The sequence below is a fragment of the Quercus robur genome, chromosome 5 (genome assembly GCF_932294415.1).
Source record: "Quercus robur chromosome 5, dhQueRobu3.1, whole genome shotgun sequence".
Taxonomy (NCBI): Eukaryota; Viridiplantae; Streptophyta; class Magnoliopsida; order Fagales; family Fagaceae; genus Quercus; species Quercus robur.
Window position 1 is genome coordinate 63,441,820 of NC_065538.1, and position 14,461 is coordinate 63,456,280.

General features: G+C 36.3%; 1 protein-coding gene across 4 annotated transcripts; it reads left to right on the forward strand.

The window, feature by feature from the left end:
• Window positions 1–4,385: 4,385 nt before the first annotated feature.
• On the forward strand, window positions 4,386–11,312 carry LOC126726635 (BTB/POZ domain-containing protein At1g30440). Of its 4 annotated transcripts, none has more exons than XM_050431944.1 (5): window positions 4,386–4,982; window positions 5,123–5,362; window positions 7,638–7,707; window positions 8,480–9,689; window positions 10,235–11,312. In XM_050431944.1, exons 2-5 carry the CDS (start codon window positions 5,335–5,337, stop codon window positions 10,793–10,795), a joined length of 1,869 nt encoding a protein of 622 aa, XP_050287901.1. In that variant the 5' UTR covers window positions 4,386–4,982; window positions 5,123–5,334; the 3' UTR covers window positions 10,796–11,312. The 4 variants fall into 4 exon arrangements, with proteins under 4 accessions (XP_050287901.1, XP_050287898.1, XP_050287900.1 ...); XM_050431941.1 differs by having other exon boundaries at window positions 4,389–4,982; window positions 8,463–9,689; XM_050431943.1 differs by having other exon boundaries at window positions 4,389–4,982; window positions 5,160–5,362; window positions 8,463–9,689.
• Window positions 11,313–14,461: the final 3,149 nt, after the last annotated feature.

A 14,461-nucleotide genomic window follows, 5' to 3' on the forward strand; every position in this document is an offset into this window, starting at 1 on the left:
TCCATTTCAATAGAGGGGAAATGATGTCTCTCCCTCTTTTAGTCAAAATCCAAAACAGGTTCTGTTCATACCAGAACTTTGGTGTGTCAGAAGAAAGATTCTCCGCCATCATCGCCTCTGCCTTGTGGCGGGCGAATATTTAGAGAAAGCCCCTCAACTTCCAACTCCCTGCACCTTTCCTTCAGCGGTGTCAGGCTCAAGTTGGATCTCTTTTACTGTTTGAGTTGTGGGCAAGTGAAAGCATTGAGGAAGAACAAGATCTTGGAGCTGTAGCCAACCTCTCCTCTGATCTACTTCCTCGGCTTTACTTTATTCTCTTGTATCTTCCTTTCTTTTTGGTTATGTAGTGATCTTTGGCACAAACTGATTCTAGCTTTTCATTGTACGCTGTACTATTTCTTTGCTTTAGTAAAAAATGGAGATTTCTTTACTTGTTTTGAATGCTGTTCCTTTGATAACACTACTTTGTGAGTGGGTGTGCTCTATGTGTGTGTTCCTCCTCGGCGGTATTTAAAGCAAGAACTCTTGAAATACAATCCAACTAATTCTAATCTACCGACACTATCAGGCATAATAATAACTCATAGTAAGTTAAACTTAGGAAACTAACCGAGATGACGGTTGAACGTTTTATAATAAGCGCGGGAGTATTGTCTGAGGACGACAAATTCTAAATAATTCATCCGAGGGAGCGACCGAGCATTGCATGACTTCGGTTATGCTTTTGGAAACACGTTACTCCATTCCATACTGGTCCCTTTAGCGTTGAGGATCCGAGGACAAACTAGAAAATCCATGTAACACGGTTTTTCCTTATAAGTAGTTGGTTTCCCCAGAGGCTTGGGTCCGAGGACCATACAAGGCCTTGGTTCTGTCCAAAACTTGTATTTTCTTTTCAAGTAGTTGGTTTCCCCAGAGGCTTGGGTCCGAGGACCATACAAGGCCATGGTTCTGTCCAAAACTTGTATTCTCTTTTCAAGTAGTTGGTTTCCCCAGAGGCTTGGGTCCGAGGACCATACAAGGCCTTTGTTCTGTCCAAAACTTGTATTCTCTTTTCAAGTAGTTGGTTTCCCCAGAGGCTTGGGTCCGAGGACCATACAAGGCCTTGGTTCTGTCCAAAACTTGTATTCTCTTTTCAAGTAGTTGGTTTCCCCAGAGGCTTGGGTCCGAGGACCATATAAGGCCTTGGTTCTGTCCAAAACTTTTATTCTCCGTTTTAAGTAGTTGGTTTCCCCAGAGGCTTGGGTCCGAGGACCATACAAGGCCTTGGTTCTGTCCAAAACTTGTATTCTCTTTTTTAAGTAGTTGGTTTCCCCAGAGGCTTGGGTCCGAGGACCATACAAGACCTTGGTTCTGTCCAAAACTTGTATTCTCTTTTCAAGTAGTTGGTTTCCCTAGAGGCTTGGGTCCGAGGACCATACAAGGCCTTGGTTCTGTCCAAAACTTGTATTCTCTTTTCAAGTAGTTGGTTTCCCCAGAGGCTTGGGTCCGAGGACCATACAAGGCCTTGGTTCTGTCCAAAACTTGTATTCTCTTTTCAAGTAGTTGGTTTCCCCAGAGGCTTGGGTCCGAGGACCATACAAGGCCTTGGTTCTGTCCAAAACTTGTATTCTCTTTTCAAGTAGTTGGTTTCCCCAGAGGCTTGGGTCCGAGGACCATACAAGGCCTTGGTTCTGTCCAAAACTTGTATTCTCTTTTCAAGTAGTTGGTTTCCCCAGAGGCTTGGGTCCGAGGACCATACAAGGCCTTGGTTCTGTCCAAAACTTGTATTCTCTTTTCAAGTAGTTGGTTTCCTCAGAGGCTTGGGTCCGAGGACCATACAAGGCCTTGGTTCTGTCCAAAACTTGTATTCTTCTTTATTTGCTTATCTTCCGAAGGTTTAGCTCCTCGAATAAGGTGGGGGAAGCTGGCTTGATATTTGAAGCCCCTAGACTTGCCCATGTCATTGACCCCGCGGAACGTAGCCCCTAGTGGGAGCTTAAGTTGGAATAGTAACAATGTGTCGCCGGTGATAAAGGCACCCTCGTAGCCTCTTGTTCGATAGAAGCTCAACTTCGCCACCGCTCGAGCTAACGCGCAAGCCTCCCCACAGACGGCGCCAATTGTAGGGTCACGTTCCAGAACGAACCGAAATTATAGTTGGGTCAGGACGTGAATGGGCCCATACAATATCATTTGTAGAGAGTGGGATCGAAAGGCTAAGTCATGTTCACCCGGCGGTGGTTTTGTTAAGCTTTTCATACATGGTTCAGGTGTATTCACCTTTGGAACCCCTCCCTCTCCTTCTGGGACTCCAGCCCCCCTGTTTAGGTTACATATTTTTTCTTTTATACTAGCATGCGTTCAATTTCCTTCGTCCACGTGTAGGGTCAACCTTTCCAAGACTGATACTTGTCCCATCTGTCCCAGACCTAAGTCGTTGGGAGTGGCTGATAAAGCCAAAGAACACGGCTCTGTTAGGTGCAAAGATCAGTCTGGGAAAGGCAGTAAGGTCAGCCTTTCTTAGATATTTCAGATTTTCTTTTAAGATTGTCCCTATGCCGCTTTTGCCCCTTTTCCTGGTGGAGCTTTGGATCAAACCGAGGGCTGCACCGTCCTCGGCTGCCTCTTTGGGCCCATGTGTGCTTTACACTAATGAGCTTGGACTAACATCTTCTTCGGCTTGGGCCTTAAAACTTCCCATGAACAAATGGGCCTAGCCCATATATTGCTGGGCCCCACAGCTATATATATAGGGTCTGTTTGGAATCTGTTTATTTTACTGAAACTAAAAACTTTTTGCTAAAAGTGCTGTAGATTAAAATAAAAGTTAACTAAAATAGTACGGTAAAACTCATGAATAATATCAAAAAGTGTAATGGGGCCAATAGTAGCAAACATAAGCTGATTAGTAAAAATAAGTTGGTTTTTTAATTTGAAGCCAAACAACACCATAATTTGAATTTTTTTATTTATTTTATTTATTTTTTTATATAAGATAAAAATTTTACTCTAATCTAAGTGTAAACGTGTATGAAACTCCCTCCTAGAGACTTAAACCCATGCCCTTGCTTCCCACCTCATAAGAATTTTGTACCTATGAAATGATCATCACACTAAGAGTAAAATGTAGTAAGATTTTTTGTTAAGTGAATGTATATATATATTTTTTATAGCATGATTTGTTAATTCCCTTGACACCAAAGTTCTTCTTTCATAACTTAGAAAAGAGAATAAGGTCTTAGATTCGAATCCTAGTATGAAAACATCTCATACTCTCAATTCATGCTTACTAGTGTCTTGTTAGAGCTAGGTGCATAAATATAGTTCGTTTGAATCCCCTGCTTCTATAGGCTTAAGTCCAACAAATAAGATGCTATGTGCCTATGTACTATGATCACGCTCAGGCAATACGCCAACTCAAATCCGCCCCTACCAATTTTTTGTTCATTTAAAAAAATAAAAACCTAGAAAAAAAAAATCACACATTATTAGACCACCAAACACAAACAAATCTAAATACTTTCACTCGGATAATTGATAGTTTTTTTTTTTTTGGATGCGAGAATAATTTGATACTTGATACTTGATTTGATACCTCAAAAGGTCGTTTCTGTGTTCCGACAGACTATTCCTACAATACCCTTAGATTGTCTGCATGCAAGGCAGTTTCAGACACAACATTCCGAAAATACCCTTTCCTAGTCTTTAAAAGCTAGTAACCGACCCTTGGTCCCTACAGTACTCGATCACTGTAGGGAGTGGTCCTCACTCCTCACACATTACATGGGAAAATTGATTACTCAATATTTTAACACAAAAGTAAACACTTTAATACAAAACTAGTCTCCCTACGTCCAAAAAGATAATAATAGTGAGAGTAATATAATATTTTCACAATAAATTTTAAATACTCAATTGTTACTGTTTAATTTTTTTTATGTGTATTCAAATTAAAATTAATGATAAATTACTATTTATGATTTGTTGTAAAATATTGTAAAAAAATATTGTGAACTTAATACTTCGTAACTTCTATAATATTTTTTTTTTTTAAGTTGCACTGCTATAATAGTTGAGATAACGTTTAACTAAGTGATTAATATAATGTATTTGCCAACAGAAAAATAGTAGTTAGACTTGAATTTTTTAAATGATTAATTATTTTAAGTAAACCATAAGTAACGCCTTCTCACATGGCCTAGTTGGACAAGAGAAGAGACATAGCTGTTACGTGAAAGCTTGTCATTAATCTATGAAATTCTCCCTAATGAATACAAAATTCCATTTTGGTCAAATCTGCTTAATTACTACTGTTTTTGTTTCTAATGTTTTCTTTGTTTGTTTAAAGATTCTAGAAAAGCAATGAGTGTGTTTTAAGGCAAAAGAAGTAACAAGGGACCCCACATATACGTGTGTGTGGTGTGAGGAGTGAGAGAGGATTGGTTTCAGAGCCACCATCAATAAAGACCCATGTTGTGGTCTCTGCATGAATGATGATGGCTCCTTTTGGGACATTATTGTATTTTCAGCACACTGACACACAGTTGCTTGCTCACTTGTACTTTTTTCTTTAATGGGTTTGAGTGGTTTTGGTCCCTTGTGTTGCTTATAGGTTTGAAATTTGGAATCTTGTTGGTGGGGTTTTAAGAATTAAGGGTAGAAAAGAATAGTAATATTGGGTTTTTTTTTTTTTTTTTTTGGTTTGTCAGGAACAGCTTGGCTTGGTGCTTGGTGCTTGGTGGGTTTATTGGGGTCAGAAGGGAGGGGTTGACCTAATTTTGGTGTCTGGTTGAGGGATTTATTTTGGAGTTGTGGGGTTTGATTCTGGGGCTATTTTGTTTTTTTGGAAGAGGGTAATGTAAATGGAGTTGTTTTAGGCTTTTTTGATGGGTTTCTGAAGAGAAATGGTTTGTTCTCTTTGAATCTAGTGGTGGATTTGGGCAATTTTGTTGGAAAATTTAGTGGGACTCTCTGCCATTTTTCAGTTCTGTTTTTAGCAGGTAAGTGAGAGAAGAAACCGCATTGTAGTTTTGTTTTTTTTTTTTTTTTTTTGTAAGGTTCTGACTTCTGAGAGACATGGCTTGGGAATTTTGGGTTTGGTTGTTCATGGTTTTTTCTGGTTTGATTTTGGTTTTTTAAGGTTAAAACTCAACTGGGTTTCTGTTTCTGCTGTCAAGATTGCTCTCTTTTTGGAGCAAAGGATTTGTTGGGTGTGAAAGCGGTTTTTTCAGTGTGAGAGAGGTTACTGAGGAGGTTATCTTTGGGTGTCACATAAGCTCAGCGCTGTTGTTGAAGTTTTGAAGTGCTTGTATAGTGAGAAAATGGCTTGCATGAAACTGGGATCCAAAACTGATGCATTTCAACGGCAAGGCCAGGCCTGGTATGTAATTCAGTCTGTGTGTGTGAGTGTGATGTTACACTTTCTATGATGTATATATGAAATCTATTGGTTGTTGGAAGTGACTTATTTCTATTTTTATCATCCTTTTTTTGCTTTTTTGGTGAGTTTGAACTTAATATTGTTGGACAAAACGTCTACTCTCTTCTATCGCTAGACAATTAGCTTACTTTATCTTCTTAGAGATGTTTCACCCACTACAAAATCTGGCTGTTTTTAGTTCCAGTAATAAACCTTTGTGATCTGAACCGACAAGTGGTATTTTCTTGACAAAGGAAGCTTGCTCGTTCTGTTTGGCCTTATGACTCACAATCTTGTGTGTCTTAGTTTTGAGCTCTCACATTTGTACAGTAAGGAAAACTGAAGGTTTTGAGTTGAAATTTTTCTTTGTTAAAAGGTTGCTTGGAAAGATGTACATGCATTGCATTGCAGATATTGTGTTGACTAAATTGAACTTTGATAAAGTGTCTATAGGTGATTGGTTTACAATTTTGCTTAGTTTGGTAGAATTAGCACGGGTTGACCGTTGAGGAGTGGTTCAACTAATTGATGTTGATGGTCCTTCCTAACTGAGTGACAAACAGTTTTTACCACTTACTAAAGCTGATGGACAGTTTCAACTGCTTATCATTGTTTGTTCATCACCGATATCCTTATGGGCTGTTTGATATAACTCTTCAAACTAAGCTAATTCATCAAATGGGTTTGTCATTTTATTAATATGCACATCATCCATTGGATCTCGTATGGTCGAGGCCTGGGATTGGGGAATTTTTCATGGTAAACAAATTTACTGTACTTTTTTGTAAAAAAAATACTTTCAAACCCAGCACATAAGTGAAGTGTGGTTTAACTCTTTAAGTTTTATGAACTGATAGCAGTAAAGACCACAGTCATTTGTGGTAAACATAATTTATCTTAGAGAAAATCTGGGGATACAACTTTTGTGTCATAACTTTTGTTAAAACTTTGACATTGTCAATTGTGAGTGGTGGGTCCATGTGAAAGTGATTGTTCACTACTCACAATCAACCGCTTCTAGTTATGGCAAAAGTTGTGGTCGTAGAAGAACTGTTTAGCTTAAGCATAGTTATTATGATTAAGGGAAGAAGGTAGTTCTTAAAGGATGTTAAAAACTGTAAGTTCTTCCAAAGATCTGGCCAAAGAATGTAAATAAATAGAGCAACGAAATTCCTTGGTTTAAATATATGACTTAGTACATCTCATATGCAAGACCAACTGGCTATGAAGGATGGATATGTGTATGATGTATGGACAAGAAGGATATGGATAACAAGATTTTGAATATGTAAAAGGTTATTAGTTGTATATTATGGTAAATTAATCATGCATGTGTTGCTAAAGTTCTTTTATATGTTTGCAGCTATACAGTTTATTTTCTCAGATTTTTTGGTATAGTTAAGACATGTTGGATATGTATTAGGGAGCACCTAAGAAGTATTGGTATCTGATAAGTATATGATGTGGATATGGCTCTCTTGTAGAAGCATCTATTGGCTCACATTTGGTGTATTACATGCCAGAGCTTATGTGGCTCTTGTAGATTGTCTAGTGGTCAGAATAAATAATCCGAGATGGCTTCATGAATGATCAGATATGTGCACTTGCGTCATTTTTGCATATTTTCTTGTGGCAATGACAAAGACACAACTTTAACCCATGTAGTCGGCTAGGTGGAGGAAGAATGAATCTGAGATGGCTTTCTGCCCATTTTAATGTTCTATTGATGGTGGAATTAATCAGAATGTATAAGTAGTAGTATATATGATTCTAGCATCTACAAACCTTAAAATTTTATGACACAAACGTCTATTTTATAATAGCCTCTTCTTCAACTAAGGACCATTCATCACATTGTTCAAATAGTTTTATCAAGATCAGCCAAGAGCCTTGTAGCTCAACTGACACTTTCTGGTGCTTCTAATAGAGACGCCAAGGGTTCAAATCCCCCCTCCCCAATTGTAACTATTGAATTTTCAAAGGTATTTTTGAGATCAATTTATAATTTTGTATTGTTTGCTGTAAGTTACTTTTAAGGACTATATTACCACGTTCACTAGTACCACCTGGGATTAGTGCTTCATGAACATTGTCTTTTTGTTTTGCCATTTTTTCAATTGAAGTTATACTCTTAAGCACTTTTATTGATGGTGCTGCTTCCCTTGCATGTGTGCAGTATGTTAGTAATTTTTTTCCTGCCATTTGTTTTGACCTATCATAAATTGTAATGTTATAGGTTCTGCACAACTGGGCTTCCTAGTGATATTGTTGTTGAAGTTGGGGAAATGTCCTTTCATCTTCACAAGGTACCTTGTCTTTACCATATTTATATATGCTTATTTTCAAGATTTATATTCTTGTGGAAGTGTACTTGAATATATGCAACTGCTTTTTGTTAATTGATGAAATGGATACACTTCTTATACACAAATGTGTAATTAAGTAAATCTAAAGAATTACAATGAATAAATATACAATTGTTTGAAGTAATTTATTCGACTTTTCAAGAATCTTATGTTGCATCATTTGTTATATGCCATGGAGGCAGTTCATTTGGTAAATTGTTGTTTAGATTTCTTGTATAGCCAGATTCTTCCTGCCAGGACTATTAACATTGAACAAGTTTCAATTACCCTTCCAATAGTCTTTTGGCGTAAATTAGGTTTAGATGTTAGTAATTCCTCATCCCCCCCCTCCATCATATTAATACCTCACATCTTGTTTTCTGTGTGTAAGTCTACATTATCAGAAATTTTCTGTTGATTTCTTGCTCAAGGTGGCTGTTGATACTTCTGCCCATGCCAAACTAACTAGAGATCAGCATATAAGCATATATAAAGCTTCTGACAACTTGCACTTTCTTAAATTATGTTTTATTTTTTATATATTTATTTTTATCTTCACAGTCAGCTTACATGTCCAGTAAATTATGTAATAATTAATTGCAGAAAATTTTGTATTGGTTTCATATTACCTGTAAGGTATAATTCTTGTGTGTTTAGGTGAGTGGAACAGACTACCATTTATGATTTCTTATGCTTGTTAGTAATTAATAATGCAGTTCCCTTTGCTCTCTAGAAGTGGGATTATGGAAAAATTGATTGCAGAAGCATCTGAAGATGTAGAAGAAGGATGCACCATAAACCTTCCCGAAATTCCTGGAGGGGCCAAAACATTTGAACTTGTGGCCAAGTTCTGCTATGGAGTTAAACTTGAACTCACATCCTCAAATGTTGTGTACCTCCGGTGTGCTGCTGAGCATCTTGAAATGACAGAGGAGTATGGCGAAGGCAATTTGATTACTCTGACAGAGGTCTTCCTGAGTCAAGTAGTTCTTCGAAGTTGGAAAGACTCAGTAAAGGCACTGCAAACCTGTGATGATGTTCTCCCCTATGCTGAAGAACTTAACATTACGAAAAGGTGCATTGAGTCACTAGCTTCCAAGGCATGTACTGATCCAAATCTATTTGGGTGGCCTGTTATGGAGCATAGTGGGCCCATGCAGAGCCCTGGGGGGAGTGTGTTGTGGAATGGGATAAGCACAGGGGCTAGACCAAAAAATACAAGTTCTGATTGGTGGCATGATGATGTATCAGCTTTAAGTTTGCCACTATATAAGAGGTTGATTTCTGTCATGGAAACTCGTGGCATCAAACAGGAGATTATTGCTGGGTCCCTCACTTGCTATGCAAAAAAGTACCTACCAGGATTGATTCGGCGTCAGGGAGCCAGTGAGTCCAGCAACCGTCTGGCACCAGTGGCTTTGGGGGCTCCACCATCAGAAGAAGATCAGAAGCTTTTCTTAGAAGAGATTGATAGGCTACTTCCAATGCAGAAGGGCCTAGTTCCAACTAAGTTCCTATTTGGTTTACTACGAACAGCCCTGATTCTCCGAGTGAGCCCCTCTTCCATATCCAATTTTGAGAAAAGGATTGGGACGCAGCTTGATCAAGCTACCCTGGAAGATCTGTTGATGCCCAACTTCTCTTATTCCATGGAAACACTTTACAATGTTGACTGTGTGCAACGAATTCTTGAACACTTCCTTGCAATGGATCAGGTTTCAGGCGGGGCCTCTCCTTGCTCAATTGATGATGGCCAATTGATTGGGTCACCTTCATTGACACCCATCACTACAGTAGCCAAGCTAATCGATGGGTACCTCGCAGAGGTTGCCCCTGATGTTAATTTGAAGCTGCCCAAATTTCAGGCTCTTGCTGCTGCAGTTCCGGACTATGCCAGGCCATTGGATGATGGTCTTTATCGTGCAATAGACATTTATCTGAAGGTACTAATTATTTCATTGTCACATGGAAAGCTTGAGCACAGATAATTTGTTATTCTTTGACTTGCATCTAACATAGCTGGACTGGAAATCATGTTAGATCATATCACATCTAGCCCAAAATTACTACTCTTAATCCTGATCCAGTTTTTTCTGTTGACCTTATCCAACCTGAATCACCACCTAATTCAAATTTGGTGGGATTTTGACAGGAATTGGTTTCTTTGAAAAAGATTTTGGAGATCTAATTTTCTTTTTGCCTTCCCTTCTCTCTTCTTTCTTTCTTATATTAGAATGTGTCCCCGTGTTTATGTAGTCGGTTCTTGATTTCAACCTTTATGCCTTCTTTATTTATCAACACTTATTGACAGCAATTAGCTTCAAGTTTGTTGCTGTTGGGCACTGGTTTTACCAAATCCTGAAATCATATTATAGACACCCCTAAAAACATGGGAAAAAAAGAAAAGAAGAAAATGCATGCTAGATTGGGTACATTTTCATTTTAAGTTTGTACTTATTTGGTTTCTCTGTGGTTGTTAAACCTGCAGTCACACCCATGGTTGGCAGAGTCTGAAAGAGAACAACTTTGCAGGCTGATGGACTGTCAGAAGCTTTCTTTGGAAGCTTGCACCCATGCTGCACAGAATGAGAGGCTTCCTCTTAGAATAGTAGTTCAAGTTCTCTTCTTTGAGCAGCTTCAGCTTAGGACTTCCATTGCTGGCTGCTTTCTTGTTTCAGATAATCTTGATGGATCAAGACAGTTAAGAAGTGGGATTGCCCAATCGAATGAGGGAGGAGGATGGGCCACAGCTGTGAGGGAGAATCAGGTTTTGAAGGTTGGGATGGATAACATGAGGATGCGAGTATCTGAGCTCGAGAAGGAATGCTCAAGCATGAGGCAAGAGATTGAGAAGTTGGGTCGTGTAAAGGGTTCTAGTAGCACATGGGGAAATGTATCGAAGAAATTTGGGTTTAAGTTAAAGTCTCAGATGTGCAGTGCTCAAGCTGAATCTGTCAGCAACCAGAACAATGGTAATGGGGTTGGAAAGGTTGAGAAGGTGAAGGACATGCATGGAAAGCACAAGAAAAAGTCATCTCATATTGAATAAAACTTTTCTTAAATTGTTCATTATTTTGCAGTATTTCCTTTATTTCATTTGTAGTTTACACTTTTGACCCTTAAAGTTTAGGTCATTTTGGTCCTTCAAGTTTGAAAATTTTTATTTTAGTCCACCAAGTTTGATTATGTTTTCAAAACGGTCCTTTCGTCCATCTTCATGATCAGGCCATCAAGTGCCAATAAAACTAGGTCGTTTCTTTATTTCTCTCTCTTGATGGCTAGATTAGTCATGGACATGGATAGATGACCATTTTGAAAATAGAATCAAACTTGATAGATCAAAATGATAAATCTCAAACTTAAGGGACCAAAATGATAGCAATTCTAAACTTGATCCAAAAGGGTTAGGTCTTTTCTATTTTTATTTATTTTTTATTTTTTAAGTTAGGACATAGATTTCATCTCCCTCCTATATGTTTTTTTTTTTAGTTTTTCCATTTTTAAACCCAGTGTAGTGGAGACGAATGGAAGAAATTGTAATATGTAATTCTTACAATTATTGCGCACTTGTGTTTTTTTTTTTCTTCATATTTTGAACTAGTTTTATATCTCTTGCTTGGCACAACAACTTTTTTCTTTTTGGTAGGGATTTTGACGTCAATTTCACAGTTTGTCATTGAGCAACTGTATATGTCTGTTGTGTTAGACATTAGATTTGCTGTTGTAAACGAGTTGAGTTGAGTTAAGCTAAGTATTAGATGTTTAGGATTAGTTCAATGTGGCATGTTGAAGTTTGATTCATTATGTTGGTGAAAAAGTAGTAAAAAAAAAACTCTTACTTATTTACATACAAGTTATTTGATTAACTTTTTTTTCTTATATATTGAATATAGTAAACACTTATGTTAATTATTTTTTGGTGCAAATTTTGGCAATGATATGGTGGCACCTCCTAGAGGATGTGGGTTTTAGAGTATACTTGCTATACGTTTTTGGTTTAATATTTTTTTTGATCAACTTATTAAAATCACAAATATTAAAATCCAACTTGGGTTTTAACCGTTTAAGTGGTAGACTAACTGTAATGGTATTATTTGAACTGTCTCGTCTTTGCTGTTAATCTTTTTCTCCCTCTTTGCTACCTATTTATACCCAAAAAAAAAAAGAGCAACTTTTAATATATAAATGTCCGATATAATGTGATACGATTCTTAATAAAAAGTGAAAAACTAAAAATATTTAAAAGCTATAATAATTAATCATGTTGTTGCTCTCCATGTTGATATCTTTGCATTAATAATTCCTCGTTAATTCTTTGCACAAGAGCTAGTAAGTAGTAACTCAATACTATTTTCTATATATAAAAAATAAAAATCAATTTTCTGGTTATGGAGAATTTGGATTCAAATTTCCTACCCTAATTTATTGTAATTCTAATAATATCAAAAAGATAACTTTTTGTAATTCAAGTATTCAACTCTATCAGTATCAGACAAACCCAAACACTGCATTAGCATCTTGACTTAATGAATAAGAAACGGGTATGCCATTTCCCCTTATTGGGCCTGAAGTAAAGGCTTTGTCCAAAATCGGACCATTTAATACAAGTAAAAGTTGGCCCAAAATCAATATAAATACTATTATTTTTATTATTTTTTTGGGTTTTGTATTTTACACACACAACTTAGTACCCTAACATGTGAAGTTACAATGATATAATAACAAAATCAAAACAGAAATTCATCTATTGCTTATTGAATCACGAAGTTGCGAATTGCCTTTACTGTGATGGGAAGGGAAAGAAAAAAAAAACCCAAACCAGAAAAAGAAAAAAAAGAGAGAGTAGAAAGAAAGAAAAGTAGAATTGCATGCTGTTATTGGAAGCATAATGGACTTATTCAACATGCAAATACCCTTTGAATATTATTTTATTTAATCAATACCCCTTGAATTTTAGAACTAAATAATTTTGTAAAATAGTGATGTGTAACGAGAATTCAGCCCAAGTCTTTTCTCGTCCATATGCGTCGTCCAAGGAAAAGACGGAGAATGGAAACCCAAGTTCAACCTCGTCTGTCCGTCCTCGAAGGACGAACGAGGTTACTACACTACAAACATGTCTCCACTGGGTAAGAGAAAACGTACCGTTTCTAGTCAAGTCCAACCGTTGTGAAATGCAGACTTGAATAATCTAACTTCCACAGCAGTTATGGAAGTTACCTCTGAGCCTTTTTGGTTTCCTCAACAATAGGAACGGTTACCAAACAAGTAACCGCTCCCCGCATGCTATATAAACGCTCGCCAACAAAAGAGTAAGGCATTCTGAAACTTCCAATTTACTGGGAATCACAAAAAAGGCTAACTTTACCATTGGAGGGTTCTTGGCTGGCTTCCACCGGTCTCCTTTGAATTTTCTGTTTGTTTTCTCAGGATTCAATCACAAACTCATCAAGGTCTGAGACTTTTAGCCCACTAATATCACATGATTCATCAAATAGTATGTTACATATTCTCTCCTACATATATATATGTATATATATATATATTTTTTTTTTGAGATAATATAGACAGAAAACACAGGAAATAATAAAAGAGAGAGTGAGAAGACAAAATTTACAATCAATGTTTGAAATTAATGTTACATATTCTCTTCTGTGTTATTAACGTATTTTTGTAAATATTATTTTCTTAAAACGATAAATATTAAACAAACCTCACAAAATTTATGCATTAGAGTAACTCTACCTCTGCAACCACCACAATCAATGTTAAAGAAGTTGGCATGCCTCCTTTATAATCCATGTTTGCATACCTCCTTTTTAAAGTTGAGAAAGTTGTCAATTATTAATTTCATCACATTTACCTCTTTTGATCATTAGTAAGTGATCATTGCACTAAAACATATAAACATAAATACTAAATGACATAATTAAGTATTTCCAACGTAAATGTCTATAGTTGGCTATCAAAAACTTGGATCTCTATAGTTTGAATTTTTCTTCCTAACTTAAAAATATATAAAAACAACTAAATGCATTTAATTAATAATTAAAAAAAATAAAACGCCACTAAAAAACCAAAACTTTGAAAAATGAATACAATGGGTTATAATATCCCTAATTTTCTTAAGAATTTTTTGTATTCAGTTTTACCTATTTAAAGAAAAAAAATTTTTTTCTTGATTATTTAAACAAAATTTACCTAAAATTTAAATTCTGGTAAAACAAACTACATACTGTAACTAACAAGCAAATTAAGCATGTCTACTAAGAAACTAATAAGTATGTTGACGCACTTACTAATATAGGAATTATTTTGTTATCTAATCACGTATCTTTTGTTTAATCACGAGATGTGGTGAAATGTTGGCCGGCCCTTGATATGGTTGAACACTTATGTAACAAACTTATTAATAGCTAATTAATCATATATCCTTTGTTTATCAAAAAATATCATAAATGTTCATTTAGATTGAACCAACACTTAAGTAACAAGTAACAACTGAAGTAACAAGTAACCAACTCTACTATCGCTTGAACCGAAATATCAGCAAAAAAAAACCTTCTTCCTTTTTTTTTTATTTTTTTATTTTTTATTTATTTTTATTTTTATGATTAATATATAAATATAAATAAACAAATAAAAGAGGTAACATTCCAAATCAAAAAAAAAAAAAAAAAAACGTTTCTTTTTTCCACATCTGACTATTAATCCA